Source organism: Penicillium expansum (assembly GCF_000769745.1).
Source record: "Penicillium expansum strain MD-8 chromosome Unknown contig25, whole genome shotgun sequence".
Taxonomy (NCBI): domain Eukaryota; kingdom Fungi; phylum Ascomycota; class Eurotiomycetes; order Eurotiales; family Aspergillaceae; genus Penicillium; species Penicillium expansum.
The window spans coordinates 278,789-296,241 of record NW_015971442.1 but is presented as its reverse complement, the minus strand read 5'-3'; the positions used below and the strand labels follow the sequence as shown (position 1 = coordinate 296,241).

The following is a 17,453-nucleotide window of genomic DNA, read 5'->3' as shown; positions in this document are numbered from 1 at the left end:
TGCATGACTCCGCACGAGGCGACTTCGATAGTACGGGGACAGCCGTTGCAGCCTCCTGAGTATACCTATCTCTCATCTGAATACGACCTTCCTAGTACTTATCTACTCATCTACTCTTCTATTCTTTCTCTGCTCCAATTTTACCAGTGTGCTCCCACGATCACGTCAATACGCTGCTATCGATGATGCGGGGATCATCACAACAGTTCATGGGGATCCCCGGACCCCAGAAGATCCTCAAGACCTTCGGCTCACTCTGGCTTTCACAAACCGCAAACGAGAATGCAACCCCTGGAACTTCATCATCATGCCCTGGCTCGGAAGTAAGTTGTCAGGCCAATTACCACGGTCAAGACACCTGCTGTTTCAACTACCCCGGCGGTCAAATGCTGCAGACCCAATTCTGGGATGTCGACCCTGCACTCGGCCCTGAAGACGCATGGACTATCCATGGACTATGGTGAGTCTGTATCACATCCCGTGGATGAATGAATATAAAACTAACTCCTCAGGCCCGATCACTGCAGCGGCGGCTTTGACCAATTCTGCGACTCCAAACGCAAGCACAGCAACATTTCTCTGATCCTAGTTGACGCCGGCCGGGGAGACTTGCTCGAATACATGAGCGAGTATTGGAAGGATTTCCGTGGCGACGATAGCAATCTGTGGCAGCATGAGTGGAACAAGCATGGCACTTGCGTCAGCACCCTGGAACCAGATTGCTACGAGGATTATCTGCCGCAACAGGATGTTGTGGACTACTTTGACAAAACTGTTGAGGTTTACAAGGAGTTGCCTTCCCATGAGGTGAGTTTGATTTTCTCGGTCAATGACCGGCTATATATATTCCGATCAAGCCACTAACCATGCATCAGTTCCTGGCCAATGCTGGCATCATCCCATCTCAGACGCGGACCTATGCCCTTGCCGATATTGAAGCTGCACTGGAACAAGCCCATGGAAACCCCGTCACTATCCGTTGCCGAAACGGTGCCCTCAATGAGATTTGGTACTATTTCAACATCGCAGGAAGTCTTCAATCCGGAGAATTCATCTCTGCAGGCCCAGGTCGGTCAAACTTCAAAGTTACTATACTCACCCTGGTAGATCGCAAGCTTACAAAGTGACCAGATGGCCAGAAATCCAATTGCCCTTCCAGGGGAATTAGATACCCACTGAAACATGCTCGGCACGAGCCTACTCAGACGAAAACCATAGGTCACCCCGAGCCCACGGCGCCAGGCACTCCGTTTTCAGGCCGAGGTAACTTGATTGTGGAGAGACTTAACAGAAAGCATGGCTGTATTATCAGCTACGGAACTTGGTTTTCGTCAGGAACTTGTGCGACTTTCCGGGCCGAGAAGATCTCAGGTACGCAGCTGTGCTTTCCGCATATGATCCCTCTGCTATTGCTTGCTGACATGAAGTAAATGGTATCCTGCAGATGATATGTTTACCCTGCAATCTAGCAAGGGGCCCTGTGCCTTCCAGCGAGACGCCCTTGCTTGCGGACCCCACGTCACCACGCCAAGCGAGTTCACCGTATGTATATTCCATATAGTTATACGAGATATCTTTTCACGTTCTCACACTGCATACAGGTCAAGGATGGTAAGCTTACTTACAGCGGTCACACTACTTTCTATGCCGAGAATCCACCCAAGGGGCGTACACAGAGTAATGTGTATGCTTCACAAGGGGGGCGGCCTATCGAGATCGAGATCACCTGGGTTTCAAAGTAGAATGAGTTATCTCCACTATTGTGAGCCTCGCCATGGTTCTAGTGGAAAGTATTCGGCATATCGGGATGTGATAGAGTTGCACAGAAATCCCGATATGGAATGCCGCGAGAGGACTGTCGATCACTGATTCTTTGGAGCAGAATAATTAGAAATACCAAATAGAAACGTGCGTTGCTTATAATTGTATCATCATATATGTCATTCTCTTTCATGAACGAATATCTTGTACTTCGAATGGATGCACATCGGCGGATTTAAGGAATCTCGCTGAGACGTAGAGTGTTTGCTCTCTTTCTCTTAGGCTCTATAGCTCCTTTATGAGATGTTTTCTTGTCCTTGACTTGACAATACCTACAATTCTACGACCAAGACATAACAGATGATATAGAACCCAATGTAAGCCGTGGACATAAAATTTTGAAATAGTAGAGTACAGGCTATCGCCAATTATGTCTGTCACCGAAGGAAAACAATCCTTCGAGTAAGTCATGTTGTTGACAGGGTAGGTACAGAAGAGATTCATTGAAAGTTAAGGCATCAAATACATATCGCATCATGAAAACATATAAAAAGAAGGGTAAACACCTGGAATAAACACGCTGCCGTATATCGAACATCTTCGAGGAGATGAGATAAGGCGAAAAAGACGTGAACGATGAAACAATCATTTAAAAGGACAAAAGAAAAAAAAAAAACAAGAAAAGAGAAATACAGGGGGAAATAAGGGCAAGGAGGGCAAAAGCAAATAGCCCGAAACACCCGCATGTCCGCAAAGTCGTTTCAAATCCCGAAATGTGCAGAGAAAGAAAACGCCCGATTTTGTCATGGGTCATTAAAGTGTACAAGGTCGTCCCGTATCGTTGCAATGAAGTCTCGCCGTGAAATGTCAAGCCGCGTCGTCTATGTCGCATACTCTTTTTTGGTTACCAGAAGCCGTTCAAGGGTCCACCAGGAACTCGCTGGACAAGCAGTCGATTGGGTCCGTCAGGTCATCATCCATGTGTGGAAGACCAGAAAAGGTCTTCTCGGGGTAATAGGATGAGACAGAGGCGAAGTCTGTTGTATCCACGAATTGATAATTCGGGAAAGCAGAAAGACTCGAGTGAGCGAGATGGCCGAACTCCTCGCGCAAGTCCTCGGAGGGATCTTGAGTCATGAAGATATCGATCTCCGAGCCGACAGATGATTCAGCCAGAGTGGGTGCCGAGCGAGGGGAAGACATCTCGCGAGGCGAGAGAGCAGATTCACTGTAGAGAGATTCCTGCGAGTACGTAGATTCCTGCGAGTATGTCTGGGAACCGAAATTTGATCCGTACTGAGCCATTGCCTGCTCGTATCTAGCGTGAGCGAGTTGAGGTGGTGACAAGGGCAGCATGTCATCTTCGAGCTGGGCATCGAGGGGGCTGGGGCTGTAGGTCTGGCATGGCGAGGAAATCGTGTGGTATCTGTCTCCTGGGGAGGTGGGCGGCGTGAAAGACGAGACAGCAGTGGACGGGGCATAGTTTGGCGAGTTGAACACGGGGGCATCCTGCAGAGTGGGCTGGGGCTGGGCTGAAGCGATTGAGGTGGACTTCTCAGCAACACGTTGACGAGTACGAGTGGACTTGGCCTGACGAGCGTCGATATCAGGGCGGCTGTTCTTCTTCTTCGGGGGGCGACCACGCTTGGTGGTCTTTGGAACCACACCGGTGAAGCCTCCAACACACATATCGCGCTGGCGGTGACGAGTCAGGGCATCCTGTCTAGCGAAGCTGGCACCACAGGCACAGGCGAAGGGCTTGTTGCCACTGTGTGTCTTGAGATGGCGCTTGAGATCATGTCCGCGCACAAAGTGCTTTTCGCAAATGTCGCATTTGAATTGACGGTCTCCGAGATGTGTTTGGACGTGGGACTTGATGTTTTCCTTGCGACCAAAGCGGCAAAGGCAGCCTGTGAATAGACAGACCCACTTTCCATCTTTGGGGTCGGGGCCGGAGATGAACTTGGCAATTTCGTCAGTTGAAACACCAGTTTGCTGGACTGAGGCCTTGACTCGAGCATCAAGGTCATCATTGTGAGCAGCTGGTTCGATGGGAGACGACACAGTAGACGGGGCTCGCTTCTTGGTTCTGGCAGCGGAAGATGTCATTGAAACATTGGAATTTTGGGGTGTCACTCCATATGAGCTGGGGGATGGCATATCGGCAACTTCAGCGAACGAGGCGCTAGTCGGGGAATTGACGGGCGAGGGCATTTGCTGCTTAATCTGGACAGAATTGACATAGGGGGCTCCTTGGAATGACTGGGCTCTTTGCATCTCAGCAGTGGCAGGGGTTTGGGGAAATGAGAAACTTTGGGACTTGGAAGGTGTTGGGTCATTGCTGTACATGGAATAATCAATAGATCTTTTCAATGGGGTAGAATCCGGGGTCAAGGGGGAGTTGTCTGCATTATAATTAGCTGTAGTCGGGTTAAAATGAAGAGAAAAATGCATACAAGCAGTAGACATTTGCGAAAGAATCTTCGCAGATGGAGCCTTTGGTTGAACAGAGACTGGGTGCATTGGTCCGGCATAGGCTGTCACCTGCTCGTTTTGGACCATTGGCATGTTGCGCTGAGGGAACAATTCCCAATCGGCATTGCCAATAAATTGTTGCTGTTGCTGGTTCGAGAACTGTTCTTGTTGCATACGGTGCAGCGCAAGCTTCAATGGGGTGTTTTCGGAGCTTTCACTGGCTGATCGAGACAAAGCCGGGGCGCCAACAGAAGAGGGCGCCGGGCTGCCAGTGGTGGTGTGGATCGCTTGCAATTGTTCTTGGTTGAAAGCCTGGCAGTCAGACCCGAGCGACTGATGAGGTTGATATTGATAGGGCTGTTGCATGTGCATGCCTGATGGGATGAAAGACCGCTCGGGCTGCTGGGCATAAGATTGATACTGCTGTACATCCCTTTGTTGATATGAGAAACCTGATTTTTCGTTAAAATAATCTCGCAGCTGCGAGACCGTCTTCGGCATGTGTTGGTCCATAGTGGGCTGTTGACTGAAAGAGCTGTAGTCCATAGTCTGGCCTCGACGATGTGACCGACGGGGTTGCATATTGGTCATGACTGGTGCGGGTTGGTATGGAGCAACCGGTGTGGAGATTTGACGGCGATGACGACCGTTTCCCAGCGCGTTGGAGTTCATGATTATATCGCCGATTGACGGATGGGTCCTGATTGAGGTGTCAGTATGTGAATAAGAAAGCAATGGGCAATAGGAAGAGGAAAAGTGGGAAGTTGTTAGAGCCTCAAGTCTATTCAAGAGTTCAAGTTCAAATCAACCAGTAAACCTGAAGGTCACACCGTTCAAATAGGATTCTGGACTGAACCTGGAAGGGCAGAGACACGAATGTATGAATGGTTTCCCAAGTTTGGTTCTGGAACCCAGATCTATGTGAGACCCGTTCTCATCAACAAATCGGGGTGTTGGCATAGCAACGGCTTAGCCCGGGCGTCTGGGAAACCACAGGCTCTGACGAAAAGTGGGCCCACTCTCCCTTGCCCTTGGATTTTTTTCCTTTGATGATCGAGGCCTTGCTTGGAATTATCTCTACTTCTTCTGCAAGGGCATTTAATCCCTGGAATAAAATGCATCCAAATCTATATAGACCTAGAAAATTGATAACTCCTCGGTTGGTTTCCGAGGAGATTCAATATCAACAAGTCGATCTCATACTCTATAGACCTTGGCTCCATATATAGTACCCATAGGCCGATAGGCCGATAGGTCCCCATGGCGTCACACTCAATATCTGATATTTGACCTGTCTAACACGGGATAAATACATTTGGCCTCAGGCATAACTCCATGCACATCACTTCAAGTCACGTGTTGGGCTCTCCAGACGGGCCGACCTTTTTCCTGTCTTGTCCTCACCGCCTAGCACGTGATTGTGCTCAGTCAGCATTTTCTGTTAAGCTAGACTCCTTTCGGCTATATGACCCACCCACGTGACCGCACAACGATTTTAATCACCAACCGGCTTCCGCGCACATCGATCTTCTTTAATCTTGCAAGGTTGAGGAAGACACATCTGTCGAGGTGAGTTTGGTCCTATCCAAGCAGATAGGAATGTGATGAGCATGCGCAACTAGCATGCAGTCCATTCTCTATCTGCCTGCTATATTTTCAACGTCGCGAGCATCCCACTGACTTTTTCGCAGGCCTTCCATCAAGATGCAGATCTTCGTCAAGACCCTTACGGGTAAGACTATCACCCTTGAGGTGGAGTCCTCCGATACCATTGACAATGTCAAGTCCAAGATCCAGGGTAAGCACAACCGAAATCCGCGAGTCATGAGCGCACGCACACGAGGCTCGCTCTCTCGAGAAAAAATAAAGCGACATAGGCTAACCCCGCAATAGACAAGGAGGGTATCCCCCCTGACCAGCAGCGCCTGATCTTCGCCGGCAAGCAGCTCGAGGATGGCCGCACTCTCTCGGATTACAACATCCAGAAGGAGTCGACCCTTCACCTCGTCCTCCGCCTGCGTGGTGGTGGTAAGAAGCGCAAGAAGAAGGTCTACACCACCCCCAAGAAGATCAAGCACAAGCACAAGAAGACCAAGCTCGCCATCCTCAAGTACTACAAGGTTGACGGTGATGGAAAGATTGAGCGTCTTCGCCGCGAGTGCCCCGCTCCCGAGGTATGTGATCACTTTTGTCGCAAGACAATATCCATGATCAACGGAAACTAATTCATCTTTTCTTATAGTGTGGTGCCGGTGTCTTCATGGCCGCTATGCACAACCGCCAGTACTGCGGTAAGTGCCACCTCACCTACGTCTTCGACGAGGCCAAATAAATGGTCTAAGTCGAGCCGTGGTGGGCTGTCACCGAGCTTCGGCATGGTTTCTGCTAGGCCAAGGCAAGTGATGGAGTGTCACGGTTGACATTGGTTGATGATGGTTTCTTGGTATACCCATGTGCTACAGTCAATACAAAGAATAAAAACTAGGCATCCGCCGAAAACTGAAACTCCCGCGTAATGATAGACTTGTATGTATTCGTAGACTTCCATATTGTCACACTATCCGGCCAACCACTGTACTGCGGATAACAATGTACAAGGCCATGCAAAGGTCTCACTCAACCTACTATTCCGGCACGCCAGCTTGGATATTGGCATACTTGCTCTCGGGGTATGCAAGAGCATTCTCCGACTGATCCAAAGCATTTGCACCACCCACACCATCGACAAAGATACCGATCAAGCTTCCCTCCGCCGGGTCAGCCTCCTTACCACCCTTATCACCGCTACTCTCCCACCACATACCACCACCCAGTCCGCGCTCGCGAATATAGTTCGCCTTGACCTGCGCCAAATGGGGCGTGTCGTAAGAAACCATCGTGCGCGAGCCGCCATCATAGCAATACGAGGCACCGGCTTCCTCATCGAACTGTTCCGCGGCCCCGGGTCTGGGCAGCGCCTTGTAATCCCAAACGCCGTTCTCCCAACTGCCCTCTCCGACCCCTGAGAAGGGTGCGCCGGGTCCATCGGTGTTCTCAAATGCACGCCCGTAGAGTGGCATGCCCATGACGATCTTTGAGGGTGGTACACCACCGTTGTTGATGTAGTAGTCCAGAGCAGCGTTGATCGAGAAGGGTGTAGATGCAGGGTTGGAAGTTGAAGGGGCGATATTCGCCTGGTGGCCAGCGTTGGTGTCCCAGCTTCCGGCGAAGTCGTACGCCATGAGGTTGTAGAAGTCTAGCACTGGGGTCATCTCTTGGAACTTAAGTTTCTCGTAGTTGCTCGCGCCTGTAGTAGTCAGTTTGGTGGGTTCCGATTGCTCTTTTATCGTCGTGGATATGGTATAGACATACCGGCAGGACAGGCGATTGTTAGGTAGAAACGGCGATCAGCACCAGCCTCTCTGTCAAGAACCTATTTCCGGTCAGTTGGTCCAAGTGAAGACATAGGAGAACGACATGGTTACCTCTCGGCACTTCTGGAGCAAGAGAACCATGTTCTCGGCTTCGGTGTCATCTGGATATAAAATGAGCCCCGCACTTCCTTCAAGTAGGTTCTGGCAAACTCACCTTTGGGGTATTCCCAATCGATATCAATACCTACAAAAGAGTCAAAATCAGCATTGTACATAATATCTAGTCAATGAAACATACCATCGAATCCCAGATCAAGAACCAGACGCGTCGCCGATTCGGCAAATGCAGTCCGACCCTCCTCAGAGCTCGCAGGCTGCGCGAAATTGGCCGAGTAAGTCCAGCCACCGATAGAAAGCAAGACCTTCAGCTTGCGGTTCTGCTTCTTGAGCAAGAAAAGCTGCTTGACACATCCGTACGCATTGTTACCGACGTCATTCCACGAATCTGTCGGGTAATGCTTCTCAACATCAGACCAAGAGTCGGTCAAGTACCTGCAGTTCTAGGTCAGGAAATGTTCTGCAATCTGTAAGGGTCAAGAGCAGGACATACACTTCGCCGCTTTCAGGACGAATATTGGCAAATGCATAGAGGATGTGTGTGAGCTTCTCCGCGGGCAGATCCTGCGGGTTGTAGTTGCGGCCGTAAATTGCCTGTGGGGTATGTCAACATTGGTGCTTTTTTTTCGGTGTATATGCCCAGCCAGTTAGGCATAGTAGAATAGACGCGGATCATGAAGTCGGATATGGAATAAAATGAAGTAAGCAAAATTCAGCAACATACCCAGTTGACAAAATAGGCGACTGATTTGATTTCAGACATGGTTGATGCGGGGTGAATAGTACGAGGATAGTTGAAGTATTGCACGAGAACAGCCACAAGTAGGGCTGAAAACAAAGTGATGGGCTTGAGACAATACGCCACAATTTCAAGTCAAAAGAAAGTTATATCCGAGAGTTTCAACACAAACACTAAGAGGAAGCGTGCAAGTATTTCTATAGGATACTTATGTCGCAGCCTAATTGTTAGTGGACTGTTGTACCTTAGGCGTCTGGGCAATAGCAACGCCACAACGTCATTGGTCGGCACTCACATGTGGCTGTGTAGAGGTTAAGGCACCAAGGCAACAAGCGTGGCTGAATATAGATCGAAAAAGATATCCGGGCAAGATAGAAGATCAGAGACCAGTGAATATCTATGCGATGAAGGATATAATCTAGAGATGACCTACGTGGGAGACTATATGTATGTTTACTAAATTCCCAGAAGGGTCCAAGAAAACATGGTGCGTGACACCTCCGCCTGTTCAAGGTGCATGTAACCTCATTCTTGGCCAATCCCTAATATGTTTCATGTAATAGCAAGTTAGCTTATTGGTTTTGAATTTAGACTTCATTTTTTTGTGGAAGCACAAGATGGGAAGTATCAAGTACTCGTGATGTTGAAGAATGCAACTCTAGGCAAGAATGCGACATGGCCCGCCTAAGAAAAGAGGCAATACTATATGAAATCATGATTGACTGGTCATGAGAACCTCCTTATTTACGGTATTGGTTGTTAGAATGAATATTTGGAATCGAAGATCTCATGATTGGAAGTTCATAACCTCTGGTGAGCAAGCTCTCTTCCTCAAATGGAGCTTAACATTAGCTCCCGAAGCCACTCAATCCCTCGATATATAAAACCTTGGTCAGGCGACTTCCGCCCTCAAATATGCCCACATGGGGAATCGAGCATGGGTCGGACTCTTTCAGTGATAGATCGACCAGTCAACCCGTGGCAAGTGACAACCTTCTCAAGCCGAGGAATGTTCGGAGAAGCGGCAATTTCGGATAGTGAACTTTGAAACAGGATAGTAAATGATGTACAAGTACAAAGATCGACCGAGACTACACGTGGACTTGAGGGTTAACACCCTTCTTCCTAATCATGAGATAATCCTTGAACTTATAGATCAAGGCTTTAGCAGGGAACAGTAGGTCCATGCATGATCCCCAAATATGCTTAGCCTTGATGTAACCTATCTAGTTGCTCTATGTATTTTGTATGTTTATTTCCTCTTTTCTAATGCTCTCCACTTGTTCTCGTGTGATAAATTCCTGGATCACAATATATTTGTTATAAATTGATGCATGATATACCGAGCACGTAATTCTATATTGTGAAATGCAAGGTTATTTAATATTTATCTATTTATCCACAAATACAATATTGGACATGACAATCGGAGGTCGCCGAAGAAGTTGATTTGCAACGATCGACAAAGCACCTTGATCCAACATGCCCCACCTTGTACTAATAACCTGATGCCGGTTGATGCCGATCGTCAAGATAAAACAGACACGGATCAAAGACGGAACTATTCCTGAGGGTCGCAACGGCCGAGAAGATAGAAAGAATAAAATGTATGGATAGGAAGTGATCCGACAGCCCACTAGAAGTTTAACAGGAGAGAAATAAAACGTGGGAATAACAGATCCACCTATACAAAGTACAAAGTACTAGGAAAAAAAAAGAAACAGAAAAAAAAAAAAAAAAGAAAAACAACCGTCGCCTGAAAATCCAGTCCATCCATAGCTGAACTCGAGCCGCGATATGGTCGTTCGTAGTGCTGATTGGATCTACACAGCCAAACTAACGCTATTAGCTTCGTAGGCCGTGTCGGAAATCTCTACGAGTTGATCCTCCGATCCACTTTGATCTGTGCAACGTTTTTTTTTTTCTTGACCCTTCACTTTGAGTATACGGTGGATCTTTCAGCTGGTATCTCTGCCTGGGCGCCCCAGGTGTCTGGTTCATGTGTCAATTGCCGACAGGGTCAACTAGGCCTCTATGTATCCTTTTCTGTCTTTAGGTGTACTTTGTACGGAGTAGAGACATATTTGTGCTAGATCATTGTGGGGCCATTAGGGCTATCATTCATTTTATGCAAGAGTCCAAGTATGTACGGAGTGGAGTATGCAAAATCCTACTATGTATATCGCCCAGTGTACAAGACATAATTAGATCCAATTTTGTATATTTAGCTGTGTAAAACAATAGAATTGATTCTTAGAACAAACATAACACCTGAAACAGAAATACAACCCAAAAAAAAAATTAACAAGAGGGGATATCGTAGCTATAACAAAAACCACGCAATAAATCCAAACTCATTTTGTCTCTTCGTAGAAGGCAGTACTCACGACCGGCGCGATACCTGCCATCCCACACAAGCCCCTCTATTAGAAGAATCATACAAAGCCCAAGGCTCACAAGCACCCATGAATCAGTAGAAGGCAAAATCCGAAAAAAGCCCCCAACCTCAACCCCAACATGCATTCATTTCCATATCCATTTCCATACTCGTTTCCATTCTCATTTTTAGTTTCGTATCCCAATTACAGACCCGATTACTGGCCGGCGACCCAGCGACGGATCGCCTCCAAGGACGGATCATCGTCAAGCCAGTGACCGGCGCGCAGATCAGCAGCTCGCAAGTCCGCCACGACATGCTGGTCCGTGAAGCGACCCAGATCCTGGTGGAGGGTGGCAGTTGCAGCCTTCAACTGGGCCGTTGGATTGGAGCCGCGTAGAACGCTGGCGCGCGTCATGGCCCATCGCCGGGCTGCGGCGGCGCGGAGGTAGATCTTGTGCGCTTGGAATCGGCGTGCGCTACTATCCAGTATGACTCTATAGATAGACTATTAGTATCATTACCATGATTGGAGGTTGGGAAGTTGGATATACCTTTGTAGCTCTGCTTTCTCGGTCTCGACGTTCCCTTGCCCTGTTACCGGGCATGGTTGGTAGTTGGCGGACATTAGGGTCTGGGCTGAGGCTAGGGACTCGCGGAGTACTACGAAGCCATCTTCCCAGTATTCTTCTTGGGATGCCTCGACTTGCTGTTGCGAGATGTGGACCAGGAGAGTGCGGTAGTCGTTGATTATCTCGGCGACTCGCATAGCGCGGGCTTGGTTGACTGCACGATTATTAGCAGTTTATTTTTTGATGATTGGCCGACATGATCGCGGTCAGCTTACATCCGTCTGCCATGTTTCTGGTAGATTAAGTATATAAAAAAAGGACGGGAATGGACCAGGCGATGGACGAGTAGGAAGAAGGCAAAAAGCAAGTATACAGAATGATCAATTCAAGATAACCAATGAGCGATGAAAGAAAGGTAATTGTTAGAGGAACTGATGGTCCATGGAGTCGGGGATGTTAGGCCACCAACGGTTCATGGGGGGAAAGAGGAAAGATATAGGTCTTCAAAGATTGGTAAAGGTGTATGTTTCTCTCTTCTCTCTCCTTACCCCATACATGAACAGCCAACACTCAGTGGGTGGGCCAGAAAAGGAAAAAGGCCAGAATTGTTACAAAATAATAATAATGTGAAACCAAGGATTTATCAGCCCGCTACAGCGGAGCCAACGTCAGGATACATCATCACCAAGAGAACGAGCTGCACCAATAGACGGGCAAGATCCCACGATCAGGGAGCTCGGGTTGTCGAGCACAGCTGGGATGGGACCGGGCCACACCATAAGCTCCCGAGAAACCGTTTACGGCATGACTAGGACCATCCCTGTCCCAAGGAGAGGGATCGGTGGAGAGAGTGAGAGAGACAGGAAAGAGGGCCCATATGTCGCATGGGAAAAGACCTGGCCTATTGCATTAACAGTATCCCAAGCTGTGGATTGGAAGTGGAGAGATAGTTGGCCCGCATATGAGATTAGGTTCCTGTGCGGCCGATTTGGGGTTTCTGGTAAGAAGAAAGAGATGGTGTTTCATGATGCTGATTGGAGAGTATTGAGTGAACTACTCGGTGGGGAACGCATATTTTTTTTTTCCTCTTGCATTTTTTTTCTCTTTCTTTCTTGCGATGCATCATGAGCTCGTGGGACCCCTGTTGAAATTCAGAGGCATAGAGCAAGGGTAAAAAAAAAAGTCGAGACCTCAGCCTTGGACCTGCATTAGACGAGATCTACGGAATACTCGGACCTGAACTCGGACCTGACGTGTAGTGGATCTGACAGTTAGGGCGTGAACATGTTCAGCTGGTATTTGCCACACTTATTCTTAGTCTGGGAATTATTTTAGCCACGTTAGTATCCCCTAGTCACTCTAGTTCAATTGATAACTACCAATCATCTACCGAGAAAGACCATTGGACGCATAATTTATGGGCTGTCAGGCCCCAGCCACCACTAAGCCACATGTGGCGCCCCGCACAACAGACTCTTCGTAGTAGCATGCCCGTCCACTGTCTCCTTGCTTTTATGCAGGTAGACGCTGTGATAAACCGATAATAGCGAATTGTTCATCTTCAAATTTCCCACGGGTGGCGGTTCCTCCAGTAGTTTTTTGGACAGGCTGGATATGGTCTCGGACTACCCGACGGGGTTACGCTATAGTATCCTTAGGTAGTATCGGCGATAAGAAATGGATCTATGTTGTATGCTCGAGGTATCCATAATATCGGCGTCAATGAATGGATCAATGCTCTAGTATGGCGCCAACGTGCAGCATGAGAGCCCCAAACATGGCCAAAAGTGTACTCGTGCAGGAAACAATTGAGTTATCATTCACAGATCGTCTGTTTCTCTAAAATAAACACCGTTGTCCTTCCATTACTGGTCGCTTATCTCCATAGCTTGCAGGTCCAGCTCGCTCAATCCTTCTCGGCTATGGCCTGCAGCCGTTCATCAATCTCCTCTTCCGTCAGGGCACGGAACGCTGTAGTAGTTCCCTCTTCGCCATCGGTGCGCGGCCCACCGACGATACCAATCTCAATCTCGTGCTTCTTGAAGTCAACACTTAGCACATTGCTGAGAGCTGTGATGCCCAGCTCCACAACCTCCTCCCAGCTGCCCGCGGCTGCGTCCTTGTTCTTCAGCTTCTTCTCCAAGTAGTTCAACGCCTCCTGCTGCTTGGGACCAGATGCTGTCGCCTTGTACCCAACATAGTAACCGGCCGGGTCGCACTTGTAGAGCTGCGGGCCGCTTTCATCGTCGACGGAAATCAGAGTCGTGGCCACGCCAAGTGGTCGCATGTAAGCCTGGAGAGATTCAAAGAGAACCAAGTCAGCTATTTTGTCTCTTTGGGTGGGAAGTTTGCACGGTGGCGAGAAACCCTACCCTTTGTGTGTAGACCTGGTTGATATTTGCCAGTCGCTTTGCCAGGACATCACAAGGCATCTCATATCCGAACTTGTACCGGAACTCAGCAGCCTCACCACGGGCCCGGTCGACGGATGCGCGAGCATCTGCTATGGAGCCGGTCATCACACAGCCTACGGAGGGCGAGATCCGGAAGACATGTGAAACGGAGGATGGGTCGATCAATTTGTCCTGGTAGACAGCATATTAGTATGAGCGCAAACCCCAGCTCTAAACGAGGAATCCATCTTACAGCGACTTTCTTCTGCGAGAGCACCACGGCACAGTCCTTGCCCCTCACACCGATGGAGGTGATGTTGGCTGAAGTGATGGCCTTGAATGCATATTCTGGGGGATGTTTGGTCAGCGGTCATGATGACAGCGAACGGATTGAGGCCGCTGGGCAGATTGAGGCGGAATCATCGACGAGTGGTGAATACATACCAACTTGGTACAATCGACCCTGATCAGAGAAGATAGTGATATGTCTATCGTAGGCGCTTCCTGCGGAGAGAACCAAGGTCAGTCGGGGTTGAAGTCATGAGGTTGGGCTATGCCATCATCGACGAGGGAGCATACCAGACATGACGGCGGATCTTCAAGTATTTTATAGCTAGATTAACAGAAGCAAAGGAAAGAACTGAGAAAGGAGGGTTCGAGAGGATGAGATGATGGGGGTTGATTAGTGACGCGTGCCAGAGCTGCCTGAGCTCAAGCTTGAGGTCAGCTTCACCGCCTTCCAGGTTCCTCCAGGGCTCTATAAACAGTTCACCAGCACTTGGTCGCCGGGGCTTGTTTTTACTATTGATGAATTCAAAATATTTCACACGATGACAAGACCCTGGAGATGGATGCTCAAAAGACTGACATAGACTTGTTTTTGTTATTTTTCTGTTCGCCCTTGGATATGTGAAATATCAACTTCGAAAGAGAAAACGAACTATATAGAAACCTACTACACATACTTCAATGCACATCAATTATGGACGACATGAGGATAAAATGACTTTTCACATGAACATAATTACACCGTCCCAAATGCTGTGGTAGAGATATGTACACATCCAAACCCTAGATAGCAATCCAAATCCCATTTCGTCAGAACTATTCGCTGTCGCTTTCGCTGCTCGAGATTTCGATCTGAGCAGTTCTGAGCTTTCGCTTCTGCGTCTTCTTCGGCACAGCGGGCTTAAGCTTTTCTGCGCGAACTGGTACGAACTTCTCCTTCTTCTTCTTGGCAGCTTTGGTCTCCTTCGGAACTGCAACACCACTGGGGGCGGACGATGAAGGAGTGCTTGCGGCACGTTGTTTGGCTGGGGCCGGGGCAGCAGACGACTTGGCATCACTGTCACTGTCGCTGCTGCTGCCGCTCGACGAGGTCTCGTCATCGCTATCCGGTGCGGGCTTGCTGACAGCCTTCTTAGGAGCCGGGGCATCATCATCGCTATCTTCGCTGCTGCTGCTGATATCAACAACCATAGTTCTGTTCTTCCGCTTCTTGTTCACCGGGGGCTCGGGAGCCTTGGGTTTCGATTTCGGCTTCTTCAAATCCTCGGCGCCGAAAAGCTTGCCGGCAACAGCGAAAAAGACCAGCTCTGCTCGCTGCCTCTTCGGCAAACGCTTTTGGACGTCTCCCTCCAACTTTTCTCCGAAGTTGACATTGTCCAGATCCTCATCTCCCTTTGGCAAGCACTCGCGGAACGCATTAATAGCTTCCAGGTACTCGGGGCTTGTTGAAGGCTCCTGGTTCTCAGATTCTTCGTCGTCCTTCGGCCTGTCGAGATCCATATCGGCCTTGATCACATCCCTCGCAGCATTGCTCATTCGCACCTTGGCGGCATCGCCCTTCAGGCCCTGCATGTACGCCAGCAGCGATGTGTTGTACCTAGAGGGGACGTGCTCAAGCGAATACAGGTGCTTGAACAAGTTGGTTTCCCGGTTCTTTTGGAACTTCCATGTCGCGCGTGCTCGGTGGTAGTGGCTCAGGTACGAGAGAATAGGCGTCTCGTGAATTGCGACCTCAGTCGAGGCGGTGCCTTCTTTTCTTTGCTTCTTCTTCTCGCGCTTGCGCTTCTTCATCTCCTCGGCAGTCTTGTCTCCGACATCTTCGGTGTCTGCTTCGGCTCCGTCGGTTGCGGTAGCGTCATTGCTGTCGGCGTTGTCCGACTCACTTTCAGAGTCGCCGTCGAATTCCTTGGTTCCGGGTCCAAACGAGACACGCTTCTTCTTCTTCTTCTTGTGCGATTCGTCATCCTTGTCTTTCTGGTCGTTGTCATCTTCGGTATGGCGGCGCTTCTTCTTTTTCTTCATTTCGCCGTCTGTCTCGGGTGCCGCATCCTCGGAAGTGGACTTGCGCTTCTTCTTGTCCTTCTTGTCGGACTTGGCGTCTTTTTTGCTAGGAGTGGACTCCTGTGCGTCTGCACTTCCCTCATCTTTCGTAGAATCCTTCGACTTCTTGAGCTTCGATCCGAGCTTTTTCGACGCTGGGGACTGGGCGTCCGTCTGGTGCGCCATCGTTGCTATGGGTGTATTGCGACAAGGTCTAACAAAACACAAAATGTAACTGGGAGGAGCGTGACGCTCTAGAGAAGGTTGAAATCTGAAGTTCAGGGCCTGTAAATGCGACCTCGACTGTGGTGCTGAGACGGGTGGGCGGAGACTACTTTTTTTCTGCCGATCAATTGCGCGGGCCAATCATATTATCTCCTCTTTCTATATACTCTCAGAGGGCTACTTTCAAGGAAATCATCAATTGAAACACATCAAAATGATAAATATTGACACAGAGGGTACTGAGTTATTATTCAGAAAATTATGCTTAAAGGTATTGCTGTTGATATAACATCCAGATGCTGTATAATCCCAACTAGATCATTCGAGTCCTATACCCAAATCAATTATATCAAGCATGCAAAGTTTGATTTGCAGCTTAATTTGTTCGATTTACAGGTGCACCAGTCATAGTAATATACAGATAGTATCTCCAAGAAGTAAAGAAATAGAGACTTTTTCACGGAGGGAAAGAGGTGCAGCTCTCCTATGGGGCACCAAGACAAACGAAGGTCCATAAAACAGATACCACAACTTCTTCTCCAAGTGCCCGGACAAGCTTTTCAGTTGATGAAAAAGGGTTCGCATCGTATGGGAGTAGTGTAAGTCCAATGACACAGTGCAGCAAGACATAGTCAAGCCACAAGGTCTAAAAATCTGTAGGTCGTCAACTAGCTGGAGAGAGAAAGAAAAGAAGAATGAAAAATCTGGGGGTGTTGACCTTATTTATACCTTATGATACTTAAAAGACGGTAACGCCTTGTATATACAATGCTAAAATCTTCGGCGGTGAGCTTACTGAAGACTCTTGTCTAGGTATGTTCTCACAGCAGGTTCTGGCTTTTGTTTTGGAGTAGCTCCATGAAATTGACCACGCCGTCCTTGGTAGCCCTCGCAAGTGGTGAGATGGTGGGTATATATCCTGCCATGACAGAAAGACTCACCGGTGAATAGCTCGGGTAACTTGGTGTCACTGAAGCACTGAAGCACAGTCCCAAGTCCAGACCAACATAAAGTGTTGGTTTATCAGAAATTGTCCTCCCTGTATTTTCTCCTGCGTGGCAACAGTATGTCTTACTAGCACCGAGATTAAAGAGTTCAATCAAGCTAGCTATA

The 17,453-nt window shown here is 48.6% G+C and overlaps 7 protein-coding genes across 7 annotated transcripts; 2 read left to right on the top strand and 5 right to left on the bottom strand.

Moving 5' to 3' along the window:
* Positions 1-182: 182 nt before the first annotated feature.
* Positions 183-1,127, top strand: PEX2_009470 (T2 family ribonuclease; the record flags this gene model as incomplete). Its single annotated transcript, XM_016738224.1, has 3 exons — positions 183-460; positions 513-807; positions 876-1,127. 3 exons carry the CDS (start codon positions 183-185, stop codon positions 1,125-1,127), a joined length of 825 nt encoding a protein of 274 aa, XP_016594333.1.
* A 1,552-nt stretch (positions 1,128-2,679) lies between these two features.
* Positions 2,680-4,908, bottom strand: ace2 (putative C2H2 transcription factor (Swi5); the record flags this gene model as incomplete). Its single annotated transcript, XM_016738223.1, has 2 exons — positions 2,680-4,166; positions 4,218-4,908. 2 exons carry the CDS (start codon positions 4,906-4,908, stop codon positions 2,680-2,682), a joined length of 2,178 nt encoding a protein of 725 aa, XP_016594332.1.
* A 793-nt stretch (positions 4,909-5,701) lies between these two features.
* On the top strand, positions 5,702-6,568 carry PEX2_009450 (ubiquitin-ribosomal 40S subunit protein eS31 fusion protein; the record flags this gene model as incomplete). The annotated part of the gene is made up of 4 exons (XM_016738222.1): positions 5,702-5,805; positions 5,928-6,034; positions 6,130-6,410; positions 6,479-6,568. 4 exons carry the CDS (start codon positions 5,702-5,704, stop codon positions 6,566-6,568), a joined length of 582 nt encoding a protein of 193 aa, XP_016594331.1.
* A 292-nt stretch (positions 6,569-6,860) lies between these two features.
* PEX2_009440 (glycoside hydrolase family 18 protein) lies at positions 6,861-8,469 on the bottom strand (the record flags this gene model as incomplete). The annotated part of the gene is made up of 7 exons (XM_016738221.1): positions 6,861-7,522; positions 7,588-7,648; positions 7,701-7,750; positions 7,804-7,833; positions 7,888-8,141; positions 8,200-8,300; positions 8,431-8,469. The coding sequence occupies 7 exons, from the start codon at positions 8,467-8,469 to the stop codon at positions 6,861-6,863; spliced, it is 1,197 nt and encodes a 398-aa protein (XP_016594330.1).
* Positions 8,470-11,039: 2,570 nt separating this feature from the next.
* Positions 11,040-11,682, bottom strand: PEX2_009430 (uncharacterized protein; the record flags this gene model as incomplete). The annotated part of the gene is made up of 3 exons (XM_016738220.1): positions 11,040-11,319; positions 11,377-11,608; positions 11,670-11,682. The coding sequence occupies 3 exons, from the start codon at positions 11,680-11,682 to the stop codon at positions 11,040-11,042; spliced, it is 525 nt and encodes a 174-aa protein (XP_016594329.1).
* Positions 11,683-13,300: 1,618 nt separating this feature from the next.
* prs2 (proteasome core particle subunit alpha 1) lies at positions 13,301-14,373 on the bottom strand (the record flags this gene model as incomplete). The annotated part of the gene is made up of 5 exons (XM_016738219.1): positions 13,301-13,687; positions 13,767-13,979; positions 14,041-14,135; positions 14,232-14,291; positions 14,367-14,373. 5 exons carry the CDS (start codon positions 14,371-14,373, stop codon positions 13,301-13,303), a joined length of 762 nt encoding a protein of 253 aa, XP_016594328.1.
* Positions 14,374-14,891: 518 nt separating this feature from the next.
* On the bottom strand, positions 14,892-16,301 carry PEX2_009410 (WKF domain-containing protein; the record flags this gene model as incomplete). Its single annotated transcript, XM_016738218.1, has 1 exon — positions 14,892-16,301. The coding sequence occupies one exon, from the start codon at positions 16,299-16,301 to the stop codon at positions 14,892-14,894; it is 1,410 nt and encodes a 469-aa protein (XP_016594327.1).
* Between the last annotated feature and the right edge of the window lie 1,152 nt (positions 16,302-17,453).